General features: G+C 40.9%; 1 protein-coding gene across 6 annotated transcripts in view; it reads right to left on the bottom strand.

The window, feature by feature from the left end:
- Nucleotides 1-5,814: 5,814 nt before the first annotated feature.
- Nucleotides 5,815-27,677, bottom strand: part of KLHL32 (kelch like family member 32) — a 120,263-nt gene continuing 98,400 nt past the window's right edge. For 4 of the 6 annotated variants that reach the window (XM_017818729.1, XM_017818732.1, XM_017818730.1 and 1 more), the window contains 5 exons: nucleotides 24,658-25,384; nucleotides 14,203-14,261; nucleotides 11,580-11,772; nucleotides 8,964-9,058; nucleotides 5,815-7,164 (listed from right to left, as the gene is read on the bottom strand). In XM_017818729.1, coding sequence (XP_017674218.1) covers nucleotides 7,003-7,164; nucleotides 8,964-9,058; nucleotides 11,580-11,772; nucleotides 14,203-14,261; nucleotides 24,658-25,384 — 1,236 coding nt within the window. In that variant the 3' untranslated portion in view covers nucleotides 5,815-7,002. Of the gene's footprint in view, nucleotides 7,165-8,963; nucleotides 9,059-11,579; nucleotides 11,773-14,202; nucleotides 14,262-24,631; nucleotides 25,385-27,677 lie in introns of those variants that run through there. The other 2 variants (XM_017818734.1, XM_017818735.1) reach the window with 2 other exon arrangements.

Here is a 27,677-nt window from a genome sequence, read left to right as displayed (position 1 = left end):
TGTGTCCTCTCACAGGCTTGGAGCAACACCATTCCTAACAACCCTACCAGAGTCCTTCCTTCATTCTCTTCTTTCCAGCCAGGGCCTGCCCACATATGCTGCTGCAGAAGGCAGTGCTGATCATCAACCTGCTGTCTCACAGAAGCATTCAGTATTAGCAAAGGGCTGAAAGGCAAAGCACTGTTGGGTGCAGGACAGTGCGTTAGAGACTGCTTTGGTCTGAGTTAAAGTCAGATCTGATGTGCCAAAGCCACACGCTGCAGGTGAGCAGGCTGACTGCACTAAGAGGTCACCAATCCAGACAGCTTTATATTGCCACAGTTTTGATCCTGAAGTGTCACCATGAAGTGGCAGCCTGATTTCTGCTTTTATAGGCTCTTCCTTTGGCCTGCATTTTTGTAGCACTAGGGCAGCATTTTACTTTTCGGAAGGAAAGGGTCTCTCACAGTAGGTTGTCTAAAAGTAACACTGCTTGCAAGGACAGACATTTACTGCAGTTGTAAATTCTGCAACTGATGGAGAAGAGATGCTGAAAATAAAGTTGTAGCCAGAGTACCTAGTTCAGAGAAATTTCAGCATTCAAACTCTTCCATATAATGAAAAGCTAGTGGCATTAAGCCATTTTGAATGTTGTCATGGTTTAAGCCCAGCCAGCAGCCAAGCACCATGCAGTCACTCACTCACTCCCCCACCAGTGGGACTGGGGAGAGAATTGAGAGTGTGAAAGGTAGAAAACTCACGGGTTGAGATAAAAGACTGTTTAATAGGAAAAGTTGAAGCTGTGCACACAAGCAGAGCAAAACAAGAAATTAATTCAGTCCTTCCCATGGGCAGGCAGGTGTTCAGCCATCTCCAGGAGAGCAGGGCCCCATCACATGTAACAGTTACTTGGGAAGACAAATGCCATCACTCCACAAATGTCCCCCTCTTCTTCCCCCTACTCTATATACTGAGCATGATGTCATATGGTATGGAATATCCCTTTGGTCAGTGGGGGTCATCTGTCCCAGCTGTGTCTGCTCCCAACCTCCCAAGCATTCCCAGTTTCCTCACCAGCATGGCAGTATGAGAAGCAGAAAAGGCCTTAGCTCTGTGTAAGCCCTGCTCAACAGTAACAAAAACATCTCTATATTATCAACCCTGTGTTCAGCACAAATCCAAAACACAGCCCCATACCAGCCACTGTGAAAAAAATTAACTCTACCCCAGCCAAAATTAGCAGAAATCTTAATCAATTACTCATAACTATGGGATTGCTGTTTGTCAGTGGAGTTTTAACAAAATATTTAATTTCAGTAAGCTTTTTTTTCCCAAGCCTGGTGCATGGTCTGTGACCAGTGTCTCCCTGCTGACAGGAGACCTGTCTGAAGGACAGTGGACATGAGCCTTGTGAGCATTTTCTTTGATGATCTCATTGGCCAGAGCACTGTTCCAGGATAAAAGAGGACTACTATACCCTTTTCTTTCTGCAATATATAGAACTGAGATCTGAATAGACAGTATTTCATTTTTTATATTTTTCCTATTCCAGAATTCAGGATACCAATCACCTCTGACCCATTATCATCCTTGTGCTATGAAACAGATGTCCAGCATATTATGAACAATGGCAGACAGAGAGAAGTCTGGCTTATCTTCCCTTTAGTAACCTTAAAATGATAACATAAAAAAAGACACCTTCTGTTCAGAATTCACATGCAACTTCCATTAGTCCCACAAAGTTGTACCTCTATTTTATAAGAATTCCTCATGTGTTATTGTTATTAAAGAGCAGAAACACGGTAATTTAAGTTACTCCTTGCTTTCATTTTCAATGACAAAAAAAATAGAGATGGAGAAGGCACTTGTTTCAATAAAATAGCTTCTGAAATAGAAAAATTCACACCTTTTATGCTGGAATAAGAGCAGCAGGCCTATAGAAAGAATAAGGTTCTGCATATCTGTTGTAATTGCACAGAAGAGGAGCTGCCAATAGCATGCACTGCTTGGCCATTTAAGGAACTCTGATAACTGTCCACTTAAATGCAACGTATTTCCCTCAGGAAACAGAAAAGAGGTTTTATTGTGCTCTGGTTTTCCTTTTTTCAGTAGCTTTTGAAAATTATGTATGCAATGGGTATTTTCAGTTTAATCATATTTTAGAATTTCTAACTATTATTTAAAACTCAAATTCAGTGTAATCAGCCCATCTGTTAGCAATGGTTATAAAATTATGTTGAAGATTAAAAATCTGATGCAGTGTCAATATGTCCTAGCATAATTAAGCTTGTTTTATGATGAATGACTAGGATATGGCTTTTGCCTATTTGAGCAGCTTTAAAATGGTAAATCTTTTGCAGGCTTAATATATAAAGTGTGAAAGTATGTATAGAACAACAAAAAAATTGTAAAAACTCAGACCCTGTATTCATCGATGTGGTATCTTTACAGGCCTTTGGAAATGTCAGCAGAGTAATTCCATGTCACAAACAACTTCACTGCATCTTCCTGTCCATCAAACACCATCTTGAATCTACCCTCCTCCTTGTAGAATGACACCAAAACAGGCATTAAAAATGCAAGCTTAAATTTCTTATTTGTTTTAGAAAGGCCCAGCATGACCTGCATAGGCACTGGTGGAAAAATTAGCACAGCATTCACTTACATGAATTGAGGGTATTTCTAAAAATACTTACTCTGTTCTTCAGTACTTGAAGCATTGCAACATTAACATTTTAAGCATTTTAATTCTGGCATTACTGTGAAACAGCTATATATAATCATCTCTATTGGAAACCTGTTCTTTATGTGGACACTTTATCCCTCTGTAACATGTCCTTGGGGGGTAAGGGAAATCCATTTTGCAAAAATAAAACTACATAAGCCCTTTATATGGTCTATGTGCTAAACTTCCTGCAAAGTTTTCCTCCCCTACAAACTCTGCCTGCAGATGAAGTGTTTTAACCTTGCCCTCTTAATTTATTCTACATTCTAATTTTCAATAAACAGATGCCGCCTCTTTTCGCGCTTGTTTCCACATTGTTCCACATTCTGCCTGTGTTGTTTCTGCATGTGTGAATATTCAATTATCTCTTTCTCCCTGATTCTGCAACTGATGTACTAAGTGTCTGTACAGGTCTGGGGGAGGGTAACTGGGGAAGGCAAAACTTAAAGGAAAAAGAGTTAGAGAAGTTTCAGCTATTCTGAGAGTCAGGTACTTTGCCCAAAAGCTGCTAAATTAAGAAGAAAGTCATAAGCCACAATTAGAAATGCAAGGATTACAAAACCATTACTGCACAGAAACGGAATTGTTGCACACTGGCTCATAACATGTGAGTCTGTCTTTTGTCAGCACTTGGGTGTGAAATGCTCAAGAGACACTAAAGGGGCAGAAGACGCTGTTGGTGCTGCTGCTTGTGCAAACTGGTTATTTTTTAGATGAAAAGCACAAAGCAGCTGATGTCTTTGTGGTTATTTATAGCTAAGAAGAGCTGTTAACACATTTTAGGACTCAAACGTTAAGTATGCTATATAAAGGATTGAATATTGCTAATTATGGGAGTGGCCCAAAAGAGGAGATCAGGGAACAGCTCTTTAGTACAGCTCTCAGGACCTTGTGGCCCAAAAGTGTTAGCTGCAAATTTAACTAGCTGTAATGTGTAAATCTAAGGACTTCGGGGCACGGAATTACACTGTCTTCCAAACTCGGCAGTCAGTAACTGCTGCTACATTACTGACTTGTAAGGACACCTTCCCTGAAGCACTGTGAGTTCCCCCTGGTTGCAAACTGCCCCATTACCTTGCACACTCCCAGCTGGATGAAAGACTTGTGTTGGCATCAGCTCTCACACTGTGCTGATCAGACTCTCTGTAACAGAACCAGCAAGTATGGAAATATTCTTATTCTGGACAGCTTTAAGGTTTTGTGGAAAAACTGAGCTAAACTGCATGTCAGAGGTATGTACCAAAACACTAGGCTGGGTAGGGACAAAGGTTGGGTTCAGAGTTGTATGTTTGCCAAAAATGGCACAAAATTTAGAGGCAGATCTGGAGCTCACACACAGGAACCTGCAACTGTGGCAGTTTCAGAAGCCTGAGACACTCAGTGGAAAGATGGCAAAATGAGGACATGGTGATTGAGAACCTTCAGCTCACTGGGCAGCCTTTGCCACCTGGAGTCCTGCACAGCGGCAGGTGGCAGGTGAAGCCATCCTTGTTCTCCCACCCTAGCTCCTCCCCAGCTGAGACCCCTCAGCCACAGCACGATGCTCTCTGTTTGCTCTTGCATCCACACCGTCCTTTTCTTACCTGGCAATAACTAACCAGGTTTTGCTCAACTGCCAAGGGCTATGTGGCATTTTCTGATTTAAGATGCAGTAAAGCATCCCCCTCTGTCCTGTAGGTCCTGCAACAAAAGCAAAAGGACACAGATAGGAAAGTGTGGCACAAAAACTTAGAGGCTAAGAGGGACTTGTCAGTAATCAGTGGAGCCGGATGATTAAGAGCCAGAGCAGAATCCTGACACTAATAAGAGCATATGTGTTGTCCTGAGGCTCTGTGGCAGAGGTACCCCTGACTAATATAATGCGATTGCACAGCTGTTTAAAACTGCTATTCACAGTACAGACAATTGGTGATAACAAGTGGAGCAGTAAAAGCGTCTAAAGGGCAGAACAAACATGATAAATAACTTTCTTGCCTTTCAGACCTCGAACCAAGAGGCACATGCTGCTTTGCATAAGGAAGCTGCCCCCCCCTCCTTCTCAAATGCGGGTCACTGTTGCTGCTTTCTGTCACCGCCCAGTTGGCCAGATCCATCGTAATCCCTCCCCTTGTTCTCCAGGAGCAGCAGTTTAGAATTATGCCATAGCTGGAGCTGTGGTAAGCTATGAGGCCTAGAAATAACGGCCTCCAAACTAAGTTGAGGCATACAAATTCATACTTTGCACTATTGCCAGAAGTGCACTGGGCTTTACAAAGGCTGAGAAATTAATCCTCCCACCACCTACAAAATGGGAAGTATATGTCAGTTCTGCCCCCAGAGCAAAAGCTGATCACCTACCTGGTGTGATACCTCCAGGGTGAGGCTCAAAGCCCCTGCACACACGTTTTGATTATTTTAGCCGCCCTCCTCTTGAGAATGAGACGTAATATGTTTGTATCCCTGAAAACTACACATAAGTCAAAGTTTGAATACTTGCAGGCGTTGGGCCCTGCAGCCCACACAGGAAAACAATTTCTAAATTGTAAATGGCCTGTTAGGAGAGCTGTCCCTTGCATGCGGATTTTCAGGAGATCAAACAAATTAAACCAAGAAACTAAAATATATCTTGATGTACAGCCTATATATACAGCTTTCATGCAGTATAGAGAAAAGTACTGCCTGGATGTAGGCTTGCTTGGTGCATAGAGGGAGACAATGTTAGCAACTCAAGTCAGCGCAACAGGCAAAGACAGTGCAGCTGCACCTCTTCTCTAGGCAATGAGAGTGAGAAAGCTTAGCAAAAAAAACCCATAAAACATTCTAACCTGATAAGTACTGGAAAAGGAAAGGTGATGTTCCGTGAGTACACTGCCCAGCAGGAGACAGAAATGGTGATAAAGTTACTTCCCTGTAACCAGACCCTTGGAAGTGAAAAGATGCATTTGATTTGAAAACACTGCTCCCTGGACAAAGTCAAACCTCTTCCTGTGCAGCACACGTGGGCTACTGCCACAGCATATTCTGCAGGTGGCATTTGCAGGAGCATCAGGAATTTGACAGGTCTGCTTAGACCGCAGTGGCAGGGAGCTGATCAGTAGGTAAAGCAGAGAAGTGCAGACTACCCATAAATCAGAAATAGAGGAAGATTTAATAACATGCTTGGTTAATATTTACAAACATTGAAAATTTTGTTAGCTATGTAAATAAAACACAGAAATAAGAGACAGGGGCTGCAGTAGCCCAGCAAAGCCAAAATATACCAGGTTAGAGTATTTGTTGTGAGCTGGCATATGCCTGGAGAATGGAATGGAGACACACTATATAAATGGAAAGAATAAATAAATAAATATTGACATTATTCTACACCTGTTTAGCCTCTGGAGACCAGTGATTTGTGGGACCATATGTTGGACAAAATGAGACTGTTCATTGATAATTGTAAATGTGGTGACCCCTTGCAAACTGGATATTAAAAATATTAAGTAAATGGCACATTTTAATTATACAGTAAAGAGGCTGATCTCCACCATTAAAAGACTGCAGCTGTCAGGAAGAATTGATCATATGACAGAAGGTAACATTTATTTGATAGCAGACCTTGGTAAATGACATCCCAAACGATATTTAGATTCTCAGACAAACAAATTTAGTTCAGACTTGAGTTTAACCATGAGGCACCAGTTTCTTTCTCTTTCAGCTGAGACAATTTTTATCTGTTCCCCATATCCTATAGGGCTTGTTTGCTTTTTTGCTTTGTTTTAATCTGTTTTGAAGTATTTAAATTTAAAATGAAGTATTATTACATGAGAAATTGTAAACGACAGAGTTCGGAATTGGAAGTCAACACATTTGTTATTCTTTTTGCCAAAGGTATCAAGTGAGTTGCATAATTGCCAGAGTATGATATCATCTTTATCAACATAAACAGAGCTTTCTATCATCTTTGAAAGTGCCGTTGGTGAACAACTGAACATAAAGACCCCAAAAAAGAGCATCCCAGAAGGAGCTGAGAGCATCCACAATGCCTTACAAAGTTGCATAAGGAAATGAAGTAGACACATAGCAAGTAGTCACCAGCAAAAATGCCAAAAACACTCTCATGTAATGTGCTTCTACATCTGAGGCAGAGAAGAGAAACTGCAGACAGTTTTTGTAGTGTCCTTCCTGCTTGTTGTGATCTGACCTTAAGACAAATGTGTGATGGTAAAGCAGCAGTCCGTGTAGATTGATTCTTCTCATTGACCCAGAGAAACCCTTCTATACACAGGGTTTGATGCTTTCCCCCTCCACTTCTGATTTTGTGAAGCGCAAGGAGTGTCTCACATTGTGCCAATCCTATGGTGAGGCACTTGCAAAGTCTGAAGGTTGGGGCATGTGAAATATGGAGCTGGAAGAAAGCACGCAGCTATTCCATTGGAAGCGAAGGGGAGTGTAGGCCCATAGAATACCTCTTCCTTCCCCTCCTTGCTAACATCCAGCACCTGCAGGTCAAAGCATGCAAAATATTTTCAGGATCACAAAAGAAGGCTGAAACAAATGTGCTGGCACACACCACGTGTATGCACTATTAATCCCAACAGAAAGGTAGTTTCAGATAAGTTTTAGATTGTATTGGTGCTCTAGTGATCCACTGGCTGTCTTTATCAACCAAACCAAAACCTGAGTGCTCAGGCACTCAGCAGCAAACAGTGACACTGGATCCTGCTGTCTGGCAGCAGAATGTGCAGCCATGCAAGTGGGTTACTCTGCACAGAAGGGCTCCTGCTGGCACAGAGCAGAAATGATTTGTCAGCTTTGGTGGTATATAAGGACCACGGCAGTTCTATAGAAGATAGAAATGCCAAATAAATGACTGACTTAAAGAAAGTAAAGGTATATAGGAAAAGCAGATTTTTTTTCTTCCAAAGGAGAAAACAACCTCAATTTGAACATAAAAGGGCTAGTTATGCTGGTTAAAGCCAGGCATTCTGCCAGCAGCTGAGAAGGGGCAGCACACACAGCTCTGCCAAATCACTCATTATAAGGCTTTTCCCTTTGATGTGGGAATTGTCAGGCAGGCTGCCAGTTCACAACTAGTTTGGGGATGTGGACAAATGTCCATTTAAGACAGCAAGATCCCAGGATCATTTTTACTTGTCACTAAGCCGCATTTAAACCCAGGTGCAATGCTGTAAAGTACCTGTTGATTATAAATGAGCCCGTAGGTGGAGTACAGCCACCACCTCTGTACTGCGCTATTACTCCACCTAAAGCACTGTACGTCAGCTAGTGTTAGCAAAGCCAGTCTGAATGACTTTTTCCAACAAATTGTTAGGTATAGTATCCAACAACTTAGTAAAACACAATTATACTACGACCAGAACATGTTTTTAACTGTTTATCTTGCATGATCTACCCTTTACGAACTCATTAGAAGACCAGCAGCTTGCATCCTAAAGTATTCCTTTCTTATGCTAAGCCTTACTTGTAGTCTTATGGGGACAGTTTGGAGGGGAAATCCTAAACCACCAAAAGTTGGAAGCTAATGAAAATGTTCTTTATCAGCAAAAGGGGAGAAATTGAGATGTAAAACAAGAGTTTCTGTCTGTAACTGCCCAGCTGGTCACAAAGCGATGGCTGTAATGCAGAACTGCTTCACTCAGGAACACGCAGAAAGGTAAGAATTCCTAACTTCTCTACAGGAATACCAGAAAGCCATGGATCTGTAGGTGAGCTGCTCTTATACAAGATGAGAGAGCAGAAGAGTTTGTTGGACAACCTGTTGCCTACAGCAAAGATCAAAAACCTTCCACTGAAGCTTTAAAGCAGTCAGTCCTAGGGCAGGTTGCAGGCTGACTGAACGTGGTCAATGAACAACTCGTTAACTCTGGCTGCCCTTCAGAAACACGACTTGGAAAGAAAAAAAAATAAATCACAAGACGGGCTGAAAAATTCTCAGCCCATGCCCTGTCATCCATTTCTGCAACCCTTTTTCTTTTGAACCTGATTGTGTAAGCTGTGACTATATACACGTCATTTTATCCAAACCTTGCCAAAGGAAAGACAACTCAACCCTGGTTTACTGGAATATCTCATAGGAATTGCATCTTTGGCTCATCTGGAAGTATTTTTAATATCCACAGTATTTCCTCTCCATGTTTATGCAGGTTCAGTGGCTGCATAAGAAATATCCTTAATCTCTCCACTTCACATATATTTTCCTTTTTTAATAACCTCTGTGCAAAACTTATCCTTGTGACATTATTGGAAAAGACTTTAAAAAGAAGCATAAATCACTCACCTGGATACATGCCAAAGGCTCATTTGTCCAAATCGAATAGCCACCAACTAAATATATTCTACCATTGTGGACAGCAACTCCAGATTCATTTTGACCTAAAGCAAGGAAGGAAATAGAAACCACTTTCAGTGTTTAATTAACCCTCTGAACACCAAATGTTGGAGTTCTGTAATAGGATGCAAATGCACCTGGCAGTAACTTGACTGTTTCAGAATTCACAACATGTTGGAGCGAAGGTGAAGCGTGAGGGCTGTTCCTTGCTCTACACAGGAGCCCTGTACAGTGCTGCACAGAGATGTCCCAGATGAGCAATAATGTGGCAGTGCAGGGACCGTCTACTCCTTTCTCAATGGCACTGGTTTGCATACACGTTTCACAGCCTCTACCTGCCTCGCAGCTACCATCAGACATGAACATCCAAACAGACACAGAGGCTGAGAGTGACGAGGGCCCCTCATGTGCTGCCCACACCTGTTCACCCCCACCGTTCCTCCAGGTACAAGCACGGTGAAAATGGCAGAAGCTGCTGCTCAAGTTCATCCCCATAGCAACGGTCTCCTGAACAAGTTTGGGAGTTTTGAAGGATAAATACAGCCTTAGAAAAATCTGCACTACACAGGGCAACAGGCACATTTACTGCCAGTTGCACAGACAGAAAGAAAGGCTTAGATGCCTTCTCAAGGTGCAGGTTGTGGAAACAACCTTGCAGGCTAAGGAGAGGCAGCTATCTGTAGTAGGACAGGGGTCAGCTCCAGAATGAGGGCACCTGTGGTGCCAGGGTTTTGCACTTGCAAATCAGATGACATCCTTCTCAAAGGCTGTCAGTTCCTCCAGATAATAAAATAATTAACTAGTGAGCAAAAGAGAGATGAAAAACTGGTTCTATTTGACAGTGTGTAACTCCTTTTTAATCTGTGCCTCTCAGTGTTCATCAAGAACTCTATAATGGCCTGACTTGGAAACCAAGCAACCCTTTTCCAGATCTCAGAAATGAAGAAACCCTGTGCAATATCTTAAAAGAACAAAGTTGCCACTAGAGCAGTTTTAAACCCACCAGGCAGAAAATGGCTTAAGGTGACTGCTTTATTTGTCAGACATTCATCTCTCTGACACAGCGTTTCTAGTTACCTTGAGCTTCTAAGTTAGGCTCCTACAGCCTTTGTATCGTTTTCAGTGGTAGATCTCAGAAATTATCGCAATGCCAAATAAAAAAGGTTGAAAAGTGAGGTAGGCTCAGTTGTAGGACTCCTACAGCAGTCTGAGCTGAAACTTTTTGGCAGCCAGTAGTTACTAATTGAGCTTCAAGTTTGCTGCACAAGAGAATGGCCACAACATTAATGCTGTGCTATCCTGGAAATCCAACCTTTTGTGCAAAGCTACTGTTGGTGCTACTCTAAGAATGTGTCACGTGCCCGTCTTGTAGCCTGGCCAGCAGGTCGAGGGAGGTGATTCTGCCCCTTTACTCCACTCTGGTGAGACTCCACCTGGAGTGCTGCATCCAGCTCTGAAGACCTCAGCACAGGAAGGACAACTCACTGTTGGAGTGAGTCCGGAGATGGCCATAAAGATGATCAGAGGGATGGAACACCTCTTCCTACAAGGTAAGGCTGCTCAGCCTGGAAAAGAGAAGGCTTCAGGGTGACCTATTTGTGGCCTTCCAGTACCTGAAGGGAGCCTACAAGAAAGCTGGAGAGGGTTTTTTACAAGGGCATGTAGTGACAGGACAAAAGGAATAGATTCAAACTGAAAGAGAGTAGGTTGATGCCCCATCCCTGGCAGTGTTCAAGGCCAGGTTGGATGGGGTCTGAGCAACTCGGTCTAGTGGGTGGTGTCCCTGCCCATGGCAGGAGAGTTGGAAATAAACAATCTTTAAGGTCCCTTCCAACCCAAACCATTTTATGACTCTATGAATGAATTGTATGACTTTATGACTTTATGAATCCCCAGGGATTCAAGGGGGTAGTACATCTGGGAATTGTATCAGGTGGAGGTGAACTTTGGTGGACTGGATGGCATGAACAGTGAGTTGCAGTGCTTTGCAAGTTCTGACTGTAACAGTTCTTCCTAGTGAAAGTCAAGAGGAACTTTACAGATACTCCAGCTAACTAACTCATTCCTGATGACAGAATTCAAACAAGGACACCTCCTTTTGGGTATTTGATTAAGAAGATACTGTTTAGAAGTAAGTGAGGGTTAATGAATTTGAGTGAAATCTTTGCCCTATAATTCCAGCAGAAAGTACTACAAAATTATGGTAGAGATGCATCAGTCTCTTGTACATTCAGGGAGCTAAATCTATGACTGCAGGCAAGCTTCTGGAGAATCAAAAAACAGTAGTGGTAATATTATGACAAATTATTTTTTACTGCTTCATTAAATTAAATTTATGTGCACTTTCTTAAAAATTTAGTGTACAATGTGCTAACACAAAGGTTTTGTAGACCACTCAGTGCCAGAACTGTAATCCAAAATGTCTTGTTGGCTGACGATGGTCCATAAATCAGAAGCAATTGTAGCAAAGTCATGTAGTTCCAAATTCTAAAGGCGTCTAAAGAGAAAAGAACTGATGTTTCTCTTCAATAGTAGCAAGTTCCTCTTTTGGTGTGCAATACTCACCTGTCAACATGTTGAAGTTGCAACGTGTCCACTGGTCAGCATCTATGCTGTAGGAGTCTATGTGCCGGACCAGGATCCGATCATTGTTGTAGTCAAGATCATTCCCACCTAACACATAAAGTTTCCTTTGGACAGCTGCCATGGAGTGATACACTCTCCTCTGCAACATTGGGCTACGGCTTAACCACTTGTTCTGGAAAGAGAAAGAGAGAACTTGTCTCAGCACTGCTCAGACACACCTGTATTAGTAGTATAATAAACAGTAGCACATTACTGATGTTCTTCTTACCCTTGGTCAGGAATCACAAATGCATATATTTGTGTTGTTCACATATTAGACATGTGTGTTGGTTATAACACTGACTAGATGTACTGGACTTTCAACATGTGGTTTACAGTTCTCACATTTAAATTCATTAATTTAATAATATTTCTTGCTCTGTATTATTTCTGTCTAGATCATCAGGTTTCAAAAGTATTTTTTTCCTTTATAACTCAGTAGCAAATGCTACTTAAGCCAGACTATTAGATGCCTGCTTTGTATATAGTGCTACAATTATCTGTACCAATGAGCTCTGTTATGAGACGAGAGATTCTTCTACGTTTCTTTATTCAGAAGCTTATTTGATCTTATCCTTGGAGAATGAAGCAACAAGGAAAAATAATTTCCTAAGAATCTTCTCAAATGATTAACGTATTTGGTTTAATGTTAACCCTTTATTTCTGGAAACTTACAAAGTAACATCCTTTTGCATATTTTTCTTACTCATTAACAATATTCAAGAATTCTACCTGCTATGGGGAGAGGCGAGAAGACATGGAAGATAAGGGATTAAAGCACAGTATTTAAACTTAAGAAAAAAATTGCTCCTGCTATGCTTACCAAATCAAACAACCTGGCAACAGATGAGATTAATTTAAGTGGAGGAAGTTAAAATCTGTGAGGAAATTCTTTGTGATACATGTGCTACCACTTGTGGTAACTCAAGAGCCTCTAAAACTTCTGCCTTTTAACCTCCACAATATATAGCTACACATTTCAATGTGTAGTAGTAGTTGAATATTAGGCATTAATGATTGCATTAGTAGTCCAGTCTCTTAACACCAGACTATAGACACCATCTGCTTTGGAAAGCCTGCCTGCATCCCCTGATTATATCTTTAGCTTCCTCCACTGCAGTGCCTGCCAGGTGAGCCGCAAAGCACTGCAAAGGCAAAGAAACAGAGGGGCCTGGTGGGGTCATTTCTAATAAGCCGATGTGTGAATACTAATCAGTGGTGGGGAAGCAGAGGTCACCCCAGCCGGCTTGTTGGCAGGTAGCTGTGTGCTCTGTGGCAGATGGCAGGCATTATCGACTCGCCACAAAGGCCTCGCGCAGAAGCAAACGCTGGTGCTGAATGATAGAGTTATTGAGATTCTGTGCGAGATGCAAGCAGATGTGATGGTTTCCAGTACCCACCGTAAACAATATGCCAGCTGAATTTTTAAAAAGAGCTTGTGTGTACAAACACGAAGCGGACCTCATTTGAAGAATGCAGGCACACAATTCCTCTGTAACTCTTTACATGCCAGGCCGGTTTTCTCACTGTCAACACAGCACGCTGAAGTAGCCCTGCCACTGGTATTCTGGGGTGCAACTTTTACATCAGCAAGTAAAGAATCTAAGTGTCAGATACACAATAGAGACACAGTATCTAAGTATGTGTACCCCTCATAAGCAAAATAAGATTGCTGCCTGTAATTACTACTTGGATTTAGGACAATCAGCATTTGTACAATCAATGCATAAAACTGCACCTCAAAAAGAAAGAGGCACGTGTGCCATCGCCTGCTTTCTGCTTCAGGCTATGCTTTAAAAAGTCATGCTATGCTTTAAAAAGTCAGTGGGAACCACATAGAAGCATCTCCTGGCACAATCTGGTTCCAAATACAGCAATCAAAGCCCCTATCCTACAATCAGCAAAGTCAAAATCTTCCACATGGGTGTAAATCAGGCTACGCGACTCTGATTGCAAGCTTAGGACTTTTAATTCCTAATACAAGCAAGAGGGCATAACCATGCCCTAACCCTCTGAAATGGTTACTGAGCCATGCTAACCTAATCAAAACACATACATAATGTATGAAATAATCCCTAAAAGATATTTTAGGTGCTTGGGTAATGAAATGATAGGCACCCTTGCAGGCAGTAGAGTAAGTCACAGCCAGGTAGTACAGTTCTCAAAATATACGGGAAACAAAAAGGCTCATATATGCAATTCAAAGCAGAAATGCCAATGACACGTAGCGGTTTTGGGACACTGACTTTGAGTATATGTCGCCCATGGCTGCTGGATTACAAAAAAAAATGAACAAGCAAAATAAATAGTGACAAATACAGGGGATTTAAAGCACATTTCTGTGTTTAATCTAAGATGGTTCTAATGCCTACAGGCTTAAAAAACATAATAAGTCATCAGGGTCTCCATTACTCTGTTAAATTCACACATCAGTACCCAGTGAATTTAAATACCACTAATTCAAATGGTCAGGCTTTTAGCCTTACAAATCATTGTATGTATTTGCCAGGAGACCTGTTTAAAGCAAAACATTTGAGAAAAAACATACAGCACAGATACCCACCTGCTTAGGATCATAGACCATGAGCCTGTTTTGATACTGTGCAGTATTTGTTACTCCTCCTACGAAAGAGTTTATACAAGTTATATTTTTTCATATAAGCAAAACCAGGACCGAGATCAGATACAGCAAAACAACCAATTCTAGAGTTCATTTGCTGACATAATTACATTAAGTGCCACAACTTCTGCTTACTCCCACTGCACTTTTTAATCTGGTTACAAGGTAATAAGTGGCCCTATTTGTCAAACATATAGAAACACAGAATAGCAACAATTAACACCCTACACACACTTCCTTTGTAAAGCTAATTCTGTGGGCTAAAAACGAGATAAAAACTGATCTGTTTTTAAATGACTGTGCATTCAGCCTTAGTCAAGACACTAAGATAAAACCCATCCCTGTTCCAAGGAGTGTGCAGAGTGTGACAGTTTAAAAAGGAGGAGGTGGTGGGCTTGCATCAAAGAGAAGAAAGAGGTCAGAGAGAAGCTCTGCCTAACCAGGAGCATGATGTGGGATACCACTGCCAGCTGGACAGCATGGAGGAAATGTGTGCAGCTGAGCTCACCTACATATTTGAAAGAAATCCTATATTTAGTTTGTAGAGAGAGTATCTCCTGGTTTAGTTGTAGACTTAGGTTGGAAGGTTCCTCTATAGTGACAGAAACTGGTCTACCACTTACTTTCCAATAACAGTCAGAAAGCAAAGTATAAAGCACCTCAGAGAAGTTCAGAATAGAGTCTGACCCAAATAGATGCTGCAAACCATTTACCTCGACACAGTAAACAGATGTTTAATGCCCAATCATCCTGTTCTCCATTATTTTTAAAAGGCAAATCTCATTGAGTAAACATGGAAAACTTCAGTGTCAAGTCTGTAATCTTACCTGTGCAAACATGTTCTTGAGTGTGCTCAAACCTCCTGGGAAAACTGTGTCACTGCAGCACTGTCACAGGTCCCAGTCCCCCTCTCTCACCACCCTGGGCCCATGGGAAGGTGGGACCAGATGTAACACCTGCAAGTTGCACCTCACCTTCATCCTACCAAGAGGTCTGGGCAGAACTAGGGCATGCCACTGGCCACACACCAGTGCGACTCATACTGACAAACGTTTTATATTAGAGTTTTAATGGCACGTGCCAATAGTGGACAAAATCCACAGCAATGAGAAGAACGAATTTCATCTGTCATTGCATTTGTTGATGCTTCTCTTCTGTTTCAGTCAGGTCAGCAGCACAGTGATTTTCATTCCTGCTGGCTGAGCTATGGCCAAACTGACGCCTCAAAAGATCCCAGAGAAAAAAATTCCAGGCCAATTTAGTATATAAGATAAGACAAGTAGGTCCTTTAATTAGGCTCTTAGGCCCAGGGAAATACACACGATGCACCTTGTGTCCAGGGAGTTCCACAATTTAAGGTATTATCCCAACCAATCCCAGATTTATCTGCTCCCCAGTTCCTCCCAGTTCTGCCCTTGGCACGCCTCTTTGGCAATTGAGTTAGGGGGTTCTGGGACCCCCTCTTCCTTATCTTCCTCTTCGTCACAGCACATCCAGTCCTTGGAGCTCCTCCAAAATTCTGGGTTTTGAAGAATGCTTTGACTATGATGTATCTTGTTGTTCAAGCCAGGGTGCAAATGTTCTTAAACAGAAAGAAGGCCTACCTTGAGGGAAGTCTAAACAAGCTACAGGAATTTAGATAGTTCAATATGAAATGGGGTAATAGGGATGGCTAAATGTGTAAACTACTGTGCTAAAGGGTGAACTAACTACAGCTACTTCTAAAATCTACAAAAAGCTAAAAATAAAAGAAATCCATAGACATCAGTCCCCCTTTTAGAGGTATGACAAGAACTCCATCTTGTCTAACCTCTACCACCTATACTTAACATTATACCAGTAAGATGACTGACACCTACAACACCAATCATACAATAAGCTATTATGCAGCTACTAATTCCTACTACTCACTCCTGCTGGATGAGCTATAGCTACTCCCACTAAGGCTGCTGGGTTTTTTTTTTTCTTTTATCTCCAAGCTCCATGCTGGGGAATCCTCATTTTGCCAGTGTCCAGCTGCAGCTAGGACAGCATTTTGGTTCAGAGCCATACTGTGATTTTGAAGCAACTTCCCCACCTCTCACATGTTCTTTTAGGCTGTACGTTCGGACGGGTGTGCATTGAAGTTAAACCAGAAGCTCTGTTCCAGATTTGCACCAGCTGTGCTTCACTTCTTAATGGTGGCATAAGAGTGTGAAATAATAACTGGTCTTTTGAATAGCTTTGTTCCATCTTAGTACTGGGAACATTTGGGCCAAAGGACCAGAACAAATCTAGTCCAAAGCAAAAGATGTGAAAATGTACATGGAATAAATATAAAGAACTCGGAACCAAAGTTTAGTGCTGATCTGCTCCTACTGGGTTGAGCTACTTGCTAACATAGAAGTACCCTCTGATTACTCCAAATAATTTTAGTGAGGCTGAGAATTTGATCAATGGATAGCAGAAACTATGGATGTATCTATTTTAGAGTCCTCTTCAGCTGCAGTAGTAGGGAGAAATAATGCTGTTACTTGGGTGTATCTCAGCAAGCACCAACCTGTGCTGGGCCTGACATGGACAATGGCACAAACTCCCAGCTCAGAGACACTTACAGGTTCAGAGAGAGCTAGGATGAGATGCAGCCTTTGCAAACCATTTCCATCACACTGTGCTGCACCCTGCTCAACACAGAACCTGTGATGTGCACACACGAGAACAGGCATTGGAAACCAATGACTGCTCCTGTGTCTAATCTCACAATCTGTTATTTGTCTCTACACTGTTGTGCAGCCTCCACAGTCCTAGTGGCCATCAGCCACACGCACAAACCCATCTTTTCTAATATCTGTTTTGTAATTTGATTTTCTTTTACATACAGTTATTTTCACTCCCAGCACAATGTTTAAAATGAGATGTCAGATTAGCATTTTGAAAAATAAAAATCATAGTTATTTGGATGATTACCTCCAGAACGTTAAACTACAGGAGACACATCAGAAACACAATGCTGGGTCATGTATTTCCATTCCAAAAGGACAGCTTAATTTGGGACGAAAGATGTGAAGGAAGAAGAGAAAGAAGAGAAAGAAGGGTGTTGCTTCCTCGTAAAATAATAAAATAATCAAATAAGCAAAATTATTTGCTTCTCTTCACAAAGAGCCCCTCACATCAAGTACACAGCTTACATCTTTTCCCCTGCAATATTGCTCCTCTCTGGTGTTTTGTCATTACATTCCCTTCACATATTGCTCTTCACTTTTAGATTAATCTGCCAAAATGAGATGCTAAGGATTTGCATACAGATTTGACTACACAAAAATAGATCTGGAATTAATAACAGTCTCTATATGTTTTAATTTCTTCTAGACTGGAGTACCCTTGCCTCCAGCAGTATTCTTGGCTTTGAAAGTCATCAAGCTGATTTGTCTGCTCTTAGGTTATGATGCCACATGCTGCTACACTGTCCCCTGCAATCAAAGTGCTCACAGAGATAGATTCCATGCCTTCCCCTAACAAGTATATTTTATAGATTGGCAGTTTTGATCTCCCCTCCTCAGGGGGATAATCTGCATCTTAACAGGTTTCTATAGATACATCTGTCATTAAATATGCCATCTTATATCTGCATCAATTTTCAAACTCTAGTTCCTCCTAACTTTGAAGTGCTATAGCAAAAGTTTAAAATTTTCTGCCAAAATTCAGATTTAACAAGTCTGCAATGCCCTCTTGAACTATTTTTTTAAAAATACTCCAGGCAGCTGGGAAAGGGCAAAAGAACAGCAATATGTGTCTCAAAACATAGGCAAAGGAGGGGAAAAAAAAAGTTTAAATGATACTAAAAATAATACATACTTTCTCAGAAAAAAAAATTGTGTAATTCTGAGAGAATTCCTTAAACTTCTCTGCTGTTTTTTCTATGAGAAAAGGAGAGGATAGAAAGAGAGACATCATAACAACACTAAGTATTTAAAAATACAAACCATGCTACTAAATTTGATGTCAAGCAATAGCAGCTAATGTAGTAGTAACCCAAAAGTTAACGAAAGAGAAGAAAAAGTCTGGCTGAGTAAATGACAAAAAATTTACAATTTGGTCAGTGCTTGCTGGGTTTTATAAATGGAGCAATGGTTACACCACTTTGACATGAACAGCTGGCTTTGAGGACTCCAGTTCCTGGGAGGCCTGAAGCACCCTCAGGACAAGTCTGTGTCTTGTCTTACAGACATGAGCACACCCTCACGGAAAACTCATCATCCAACCTGTGGGCTTGCAATGTTTTTACACTGCCACAGTCACTGTTGCTCACTCCCTTGCAGGCTGTAAATGTTTTTAAGCCCTTCAGGACCTGTAACTTCCCAGCTCATGCAACAGTGTTCGTCTATATGAGGAATTTGCTGGAGGATTCCAAGACACACCTTGTCCAGCCCTTTTCCACACACGGGAAACATTTTGGGTTGTTACAGCCCACCCGATCTGTCCACAAACTCCACTGAAAAACACCTTCAAGACACACACTTCCAAAAAGAGAGAAGGGTGGGAGGTAGTAGATTCAACACCATTTTCCCAAACGACAATTTATAATCCATCTTTATAACATGTCCTAGCAAGACCCCCATATGACTTGAGAAATCTAATCCAATCCAAATCCCCCAGAAAATCTCACAACTCTCTCTGAAGTCCCCAGTTGCTGCATGAATCTGAGTTCACTGGGAGATGTGTAAAACTACATATTGGCAAAGAGCCCCCATGTGTATTCCTTCCAGCAAATCCAGGGAATATATAGAAATTGACATGACATAACACCCCAAGGTGCTCTTCTATTTTAGAATAGAAATCTCTCCTCTCTTAGGTGTCTGTGTGTTAAACACAAGATAATCCTTCCTCAACATGCAAACCCACTGCCTCTTACTTCAGCCAGCCCAGGTGCATTGAGGGCAGCTGAGCTGGAGCATATTCTCCCACCCTAAGAAGTCCCCTGGAAGATGCCAACAGCAGCTCTAATTAATGCTGTGCCACTCCAGATGTAATCCAGCTGCAAGCAAGAGGGGCACAAGCCCTACATTTGTTAGCAGACTGCTTTTTTCTTTTTATTTAAATCATTGAAACTGGATGTTTACATTCAATCTAAGAAGAATCAGTGGCATCAAACTTATAATGTCCATGATTGAAAGGTATGAGATTTATTACTTTTATTCAAATACAGTAATAATGAGGTCTGTACATGTTCCATATACAGACTAAGACTGGGCCACTGAGGCAATTTTTATGTACTTGTTAACCTCCTGCTCCTGGTAAATCCTGTGCCAGCCACACTGTAAAACCTGATTTTGTTAGATTCTGTAAATTCATATTATTCTAGATCTATTTTTCATAAAAGAATTTTCTAGGCATTACTGAGAAAATATTTTTCTCTTCACAACAGCATACTGACAGTAAGGTAATACTTTTCATTACGAATCATTTGCAAACTCAGAACAATTCTCCAAGATATGTTATCACCATCATTTCCTCGGTCAAAATCACCACCATTGGGGAGAAAATAACAGTTAAACCCCAAAAAGAATCTTGAATTTTGAAGATAAATATTTATACCTTATACTAAATACAAAGCAACTGTACAGGGTTGGCTTGTTTACCCCTTCCCCCAAGTTGAGTTTTTATGTGTATGTCAAGATGTGATTTTAGCTGACACACTTAAGATCAGACAACTCGGGCCTCTGCAAAACAACAGCATAACACTTTGCTTTAAACAAGACTTTTCATGTGCTAATCTCTTGAGCACCTGAGGCAGGGGAAGCATCATTATCCCAAGATGCAGGCACAGGAATGGCCCAGAGCTGGAGTGCCTGGCAGAGGTTCCCTGCCCCTCGCTGTCCCCAGGGGCACTACACCTATACGGGTGGAGGAAGGTTAACGTGTCTGGAAAAGCAGATCTCCAGATTTGCATGTGGACGCCATGGAGGATGCAGGGAAACGGGCATAGTTCAAGTTCTCGCTCTTATGGAAAATACTTCCCCGCTTTTACAGTTAATGATTGTCAGTAATGTTGAACTCCAAAGTGTTTGGTGATTTTTTTTTCTCTTTCACTGAAATACTTCACTTTCACTGAAATACTTCACTTTTCAAGCACATGGCATGCAATTCATTTGTGAAATTGGTCATGGCATCAGATGTTAACTTGGGCCTGCTAGATTCATCCTTCTATAAAAGTTCCAAACCATCTGCCTGATGCTGCAATGTCACTACAGAGAACTTATCTTTTGTGGTTTAACCCCAGTCAGTGACTCAGCTGCTCATTCACTCCCCCGGGGTGGAGTGGGGAGAGAATTGGAAGAGTAAAAGTGATAAAACTCGTGATAAGGACAGTTTACAGGTAAAGCGAAGGCCACACACAAACACAAGCAAGCAAAACAAGGAATTAATTCAGCCATTCTCAAGAAAGCATGGATCTATCAAGCGTAATGGTGACTTGGGAAGACAAAAGCCATTCACTACAAACGTCTTCCCACTTTCTTCTTCTTCCTCCAGCTTCATATGCTGAGCATGATGCCATATGGTATGGAATGTGCTTTGGTCAGTGGGGGTCCCAGCTATGTCCCCTCCCAACCTCTTGCCCACCCCAGCATCCTTCCTGGTGTGGTGGGGTAAGAAGCCTTGATTGTGCAAGCACTGCTCAGCAGTAACAAAAACATCCCTGTATATCATCATGACTGTTTCCAGCACAAATACAAACACAGCCCATATTGGCTGCTATGAGGAAAATTAACTCCATCGAAGTTAAAACAAGCACATTATTTTGAAGAATTCCCATGTATTTTTTTTTTAATAAGAAAATAAAATTATGATTGTGAAAAAAAAATAACTAAAAACCTCCAAACAAATGAAAAAAAAACCCCAAAACCCAAAACACCCAAGAAAAAGTAATTATATAACAATATGGAGCCCAGAAAACTCAAGAGCTGAATCCACTTGTGCTGACCAGAGGGTCTGACTAGTTCTAGAGTGCAAAAGGCTCCAAGGCTCCCTCTTTTAACATGCTTCTGTCAGGTTAAAAACCCCAAAGAGGTGGTAGCAGCCTAGAAGCCCCTCTGTCACCTGAAACACCAGCCACCCATTTCCTATATATGCTTACACTTGTATAGCATTTTGTTTAGCTCACTTCCCTTCCCTGCTGCCTTTGTCATGATTTTATCCTCTGTTATTTTTGAATCCTTGTCATATTTGTCCCAAAGGAGCAGCAAAGTAAAGCTGAAAATGACTCCTAATAATAGCAGAAACCCCTTAAGTCTAGTCAGCTTTTGACTAGCAAAGCCTTTAAGAGGGCAAGCAGCTGTAGCAGAGGCACTAAGTAAATGGTCATCGTGCAGGTCATGCTTTGATGACTCTCTCCACAAATACAAGGGCTAGAAACTTATATTATAACTGTTTAATTTATTCACTCACTAAAAAACTGGGCACATTTTCAGGGTTCCCTTGCCAGCTGGTAGTAGCAGACTGACTTTGAGAGCTCTTTGCTGATGACCCATATTTCCCAGAAAAGGCAGCAGGGATACAGCTCAGAAACATCTCTAACTCAGACTAATTTTTTAATTACTTAATTTTAGGCCACATACTTCAAAATTAGGTTCCCTTCTGCATTACTGATTACTTTTATGCTAACATCTTATATTCAATGACGAACAGTGAACGTTTTCAGCAGTGACTATGATACAATAAAACATCTCTCTGTACTATTCCCCCAGCCCTGAATGTACCACAAGCTACATTTTAGTCCTAAGCAATTAATTAATAATAGAAAGCTAGCTACAGTTATTATATCTCCTTCTCCCTTTCATTTTAAAATAACTCTATTCAATACATAGAAACCAGTTTTCAATCTGTGAGTACATAATTCAGATCAATACACTACTGAACTGTAGCATGGTATGCTCTCGTACTTCATAATAACCTGTCGGAATCTAGCAACTAAAAACTTCTAAGCATTTTCTCAAAAACTACCCAAATACAACTGAAAAGCCCTATCTATCTTATTACATTGCCAAAACATTGTTCTTGACTGCGGTTTTACAACAGAAGTTATGTTCATGGCATTTACAAATATAAACGGAACAATACTGACAAAATATTTTTTGTTGTTTTGCCCAGTTTTAAAGAGCTGATATAACAGGCTTCCACTTACCTCTTCCCCTGATTCTAAGCTCTGTTAGAGGCATATCCTTGAACACAATATCACACTGCATCATTATATAAATGCAGGTAGTATTTAAAACAAACAGGCAGGCATGCATTTCACCTACATAACTAAGCACATGAATTAATCCTCAGCATAATTTCCCCTTTCCTAGCATATCTGGAAAGATTAAATTTGATCTTCAATCAGTCCCACATTTGACTTAAAAATCCTATCAAATGCTATTTTGTGTTTTGGATACTTTGGAGGTTTTGGGTTGGTTTGTTTTTTGTTGTTTTGTTTGTTTTCAGGGTTTTTTCAATTAAATTAAGACAAAAAATTATTACTTTTTTCATTTACTGGAGGAAAGACCACACTGATGGATTTCTAGTGCACATTCAATGATTTTACATGAATATGCTTACCACAGTTTCCCGAAAAGCCCTGTTCTTCATAAATGGAGACTGACAAATGTAAACCATAAGATGGGAAAAAAACCCAGTAAGCAAGATACCACAGTAGTAACCTCCATGCATTTGAAGTGCCCACCACAGACATACATCCCTCTTCACTAATAAAATAGGAAAGGTAGTCAATAAAGAGGATAATGCACTGAACACACCCAGCTGGTACCCTAAAACAGAAACCCTGTTCCTGTACTGTACCTAGATCTCACTTCAGGATTAATACACAGCACAAACTCTACAAGATTCCTTAAATGATGGTTACTGAAGGAAGCGATGCAAATACCTGCCAGGGATCTCATTGATTTTCTGCATTTTGTCCTGCTGTTAACTCCAAAGTCATCGTTCATGAGTTTAGTGTATATTAGTAAAAACAGATACCTGCTAAGTCCCCTGCCAATGCTTAGGAATCCATTCCCATGAGGCACTTAATCCATACGGACAAAAAGGTACATCTGCTAACCTAAACAACATACTTTGAGAAGCACGGTGAAGGCCTAAGTAGCTAACTTAATCTTCCATTCATACACCATCTTTTCACCAGAGGCATTCCAGACCATATTAAAATCCCCAGAGGGGATACCACAGGGTATCTACAGTGAAGATGCTAATCACTGAACGTTTACCTCAAAGGCTGGCCCCATTTACTTGTTAGTTTTCTTAATAAATATTGTAACTATATAATCTTCCATGGAACACTTCTTAGTGAAAGGGGAATATTTTTCTAAGAAATCTTCTGTAGACACTATCGACCGTATTCCAAAATAACTAATCCCAGAAGTCATTACAAAGACTGAGTAAACAATGTCCTCAACCCCCATCAATGTAACATAATAATGTAACACGTAACATAAAAACTGCATCAGACTCAGTTGCAAATGATACATTAGTTTAGGATTATAAGGCCTATACATTCATCGATCTGTGCCATAAAGCTAAGATTACATCCAGACAGTCCTGTGCACTCATTATAGATAGCGCCATGGATGATTTCTAACAAAGGTCATTTTGGCCTGTTACAGTATACTGATGAGCAACTGGGTGCAATTCATACATCTGCCTTCAAGCCCTGGAACAGTACAAGCCAACAAGCACCTAATTTTCCATTTCAATATCAGGACTAAATGAATCGTAGAATCATAGAATATTCTGAGTTGGAAGGAAACCATAAGGATCATGGAAATCCAAGTCCTGGCCCTGCACAGCCCTGGACTGGCTCAAAAATCACACCATGTCCTTGAGAGCATTGTCCAAACTCTTCCTGAACTCTGTCAGGCTTGGTGCTGTGACCACTTCCCTGGGGAGCCTGTTCCAGTGCCCAATCAGCCTCTGGGTGAAGAACCTTTTCCTAATATCTAACCTAAACTTCCCCTGACACAACTTCAGGCAATTCCCTCGGGACCTGTCACTGTCAGAAGTATCAGATCATACTACAGAAACTGTCTTTTGGTTGGTTGTTTTTAGGAAGCACACAGAATTTATCATCTGAAATTTGTCCGTAAGTGCATTATCATTTCAATTCACTGTGATTTATGAATGGCAGCCATGAGATAGCACGTATGACATGCAGCTTTGAAACACAGAGAGACACTTAGGAGAAATAAAATATCGTATAGGTACGTTATGCTCCTATACTTCTAATCAGGCTTCAATTCTTTGAAATAGTCATCTCCTAAGACAAAAGTTATCATGACATATAAACCATAGAAGATTTATTAGTTTAATTCAAGACAGTATTTTGGTATTTTGTTAGTACCTCAAACTGTGTGAAACGTTTTCTACCTGATATCCAAAGAAGACCATCCACCACATATCCCGCATGGCATGAGAGCGATCGATCAAAGGACTGAACAAAGGTCCACTTGTTCTTCTTGGGGCAATAGCGTTCCACTGTAGGTAACACTTGACGCAATTCATTTCTGCCCCCTACGGCATACAGGTACTCATCCACGGCTCCCAGCACAAAGTGTTCCCGACAGTTCTTCATCGGAGCTATCTCAGCCCAAGAGTTAGTGCGAGGGTCATATCGACAGACTGTTCTCACCGCACACGTGCGCCCTGTGGAGTGCTCTGCCTCTCCACCAGCTACAAAAAGAAAGTCTCCCATGACAGCAACACAGTGGTGGCTTCTCCCTACAGGCATAGGTGCCAGCTCACTCCAGTTAGCAATCCCTGCGATATGAACGTTCTCCTGATCTACTGGATTGAAGTATCGCAATTCCTTCACTTTACAGACTTCACGTTTTTTCCCACCAATAATGTAAAGAGTGTCTGACTGGAAGCGGGGTTTTGTCCTTGCGGTTTGCCAAACTGGCTGTGCATAGACGCTCTGGTGGTAAGCCAAGGCCTCGTTAATGAGTGCTGTCGCAGTTTCACTTGCTTGGACAAGAGGATGAGTAAGAGCTACAGTATGCAATGTATCCACATCCATAAGGCCAAAGCGGACGTACTGGAGAAGCTCATCCAGGTACTGGTAGCGGCAGTTGTGTTCCAACCACCTTACAGCCAGCTAGAAGTGCGGGGAAGGAAAGGAAAAACAAAACACCAATTATTTGTGTACAATTCTGTAAAAATTTGGTCTTTTGAAAACTGCTTGCATTGCAAGAGCAGCTATGTATTTGCCTATGTAGTGGTATCTATTAATCTAAAAAGCAGTTATGAAAGCCTACTGGTCAACACAAAAAGATACCTACTAAAAAGCTACCTATAGTAGTATATACAGTGTACATACAAAAGCATTTTATTGCACCAGCCTCCCTAAAGAATTTCCACAGCATTATCAGCTGGCATTACTGCTATGCAAAGCTCTCATCATGCAATCTGTGATGCTGTAAGAGACCATACTATCCCTGAATCAAGCTGCTGGAGTGGTAATATAAACATAGGGACTATGAGATCACTGGATACCATAGGTACACCAGAAAGAAGTAAGACTAATATTAGAGGATTAGAAAGAAAAAGCTTTTCTCCCCTCCATCTTTCAGTCTATTTATGACAAAATACTAAAGGAATATAACACAATACGTTTTGAATCCTCAAATATTTTTTTTCTTCTTCATTTATTTTATTCATAAAGTAGAGAAAGGTGTAAGGGGACCAAAAATTAAGCCAGAGAAGAGAGAAACACAGAAGAGGCTCTGCTAGTTTGTGGCTGACAGAAAGCAGCAGGGAAAACTCTAAAACATCTCAGGAATTGCAGCTGGTATCAACAGCCAAAATTAGACATACCCTTTAAATCACATAAAGTGTATTGAATCCAACTGGGCCTAAAAAGAGACTAGGAAAGCCCTAAAACATTTCAAGAACTGTTGTATAAGTTATTCTGCAAAACCTCCAGTAATGAAGATAGCTAAATTTCCTCAGGAAAACCATTCCCATGCTCTAATATCCTCTCAGACAAATTTTCCTCTTACCTCTGCAGGAGCTCTAAACCCTTCAACCAATTGCCCCCATTTTCCACATTTGGGTTCATATTCCAGAGCTCTGGAATCCCTAGAGCAACTCTTGAAATTGATTCATTCATACAGGATGAAAAACAGTTTGCTACCTTCATTTTCTCCTCCACCTCAGACGCATTTTAGTATGCATGTTGCAGTTTCCTCTTCACTGTTGCTTGGCTCACAGTTCTCTGTTATTGAAAGGAAACAGCCCTCTTTCTTAATGTTTGCTGTTGAAAACTGGACATAATCTTCCTCTTAAGGCCATAGTAGTAGTGAAGAGGTTGGAAGAATCTCTTTGATTATAACAATCTATGCCATTCTTGCTTGTACATCATGATGCAAGATTGTTGGTGCACTATGATATTGCTGATTCATGTTTAAGCTTATGACTGAGTACTATTCTTTTTTTTTCTCTTTTTTTTTTCTGCAGAACTTCCACTAAGTGTCATGCTTTCTTTGTCGTAACTGAACTCTCTACTATTTACTTCAGGCCACTGCTCCAGTTTGTCAAGATCATTCTCAGTCCTAATTGCATTTTTAAAAGTGCTTGAAGACCATTCCACCTTCTCATTTTCTGAAAACATAAACCCCGTATTATTCTTTCATCCAAGTCATTATCAAAGACATCGATTAGTTCTGTGTAAGGACAGACTCCTCTACTTGATACTTCAAATCATTATGACACAGAACTTGTGTAGCAGGTGTTTCTAACTAGCTGTGTGATAAAAAAAGTTTTGGCTAAAACTTACTGCCCTGTACTGATCATGGGAATGTCACATTAAGGAGCTGAAAATAAATGTTTCTGTTACTCATGGCTTTCATATATGATGTATTAAATTACTGCTTCTGTATTCTGGAAGAGAAGGAAGATGACAAAACAAAACCACTTGTAGTAGAAACAGCCACTGATGGGCTGTAACACAGTTCTAAATTTCCTTCAGTGCAAAGGAGCCAAATATACCTCTCATCAACATATGGCAGAGACGGAAACTTCCATGTATGATACCAGCAAACATCTGTATATTTATCAACACAATTTATAACACCTTTACTCAGGTTTTGTTTAATCCAGACTTAGAAACCTGGTGCCTACATAGAAACTCCAAAATTCACCATGTCTATACACTAATTATAGTGCCTATGTTTTAGCTGCACTGGCAGTAACAATTAGCAACTATAATCAGTATTGGCAAAATAAAGTTAAAGCCATTATAGACTTTATGATGCTGTAAGGAAAGACGTTCCAGCTTCTCTATGGAGACACCAATAGCACTTGAAATTACAACTGTGTTTAACATGCTAACAAGTAAGCAAGTAAAAAAAAAAAGAAAAAAAAGAGACCATCCACAATTTTGAGCTTTA

The sequence above is a fragment of the Lepidothrix coronata genome, unplaced genomic scaffold (genome assembly GCF_001604755.1).
Source record: "Lepidothrix coronata isolate B3197 unplaced genomic scaffold, Lepidothrix_coronata-1.0 Scaffold70, whole genome shotgun sequence".
NCBI lineage: Eukaryota > Metazoa > Chordata > Aves > Passeriformes > Pipridae > Lepidothrix > Lepidothrix coronata.
This window is presented reverse-complemented; position numbering and strand designations above follow the sequence as displayed.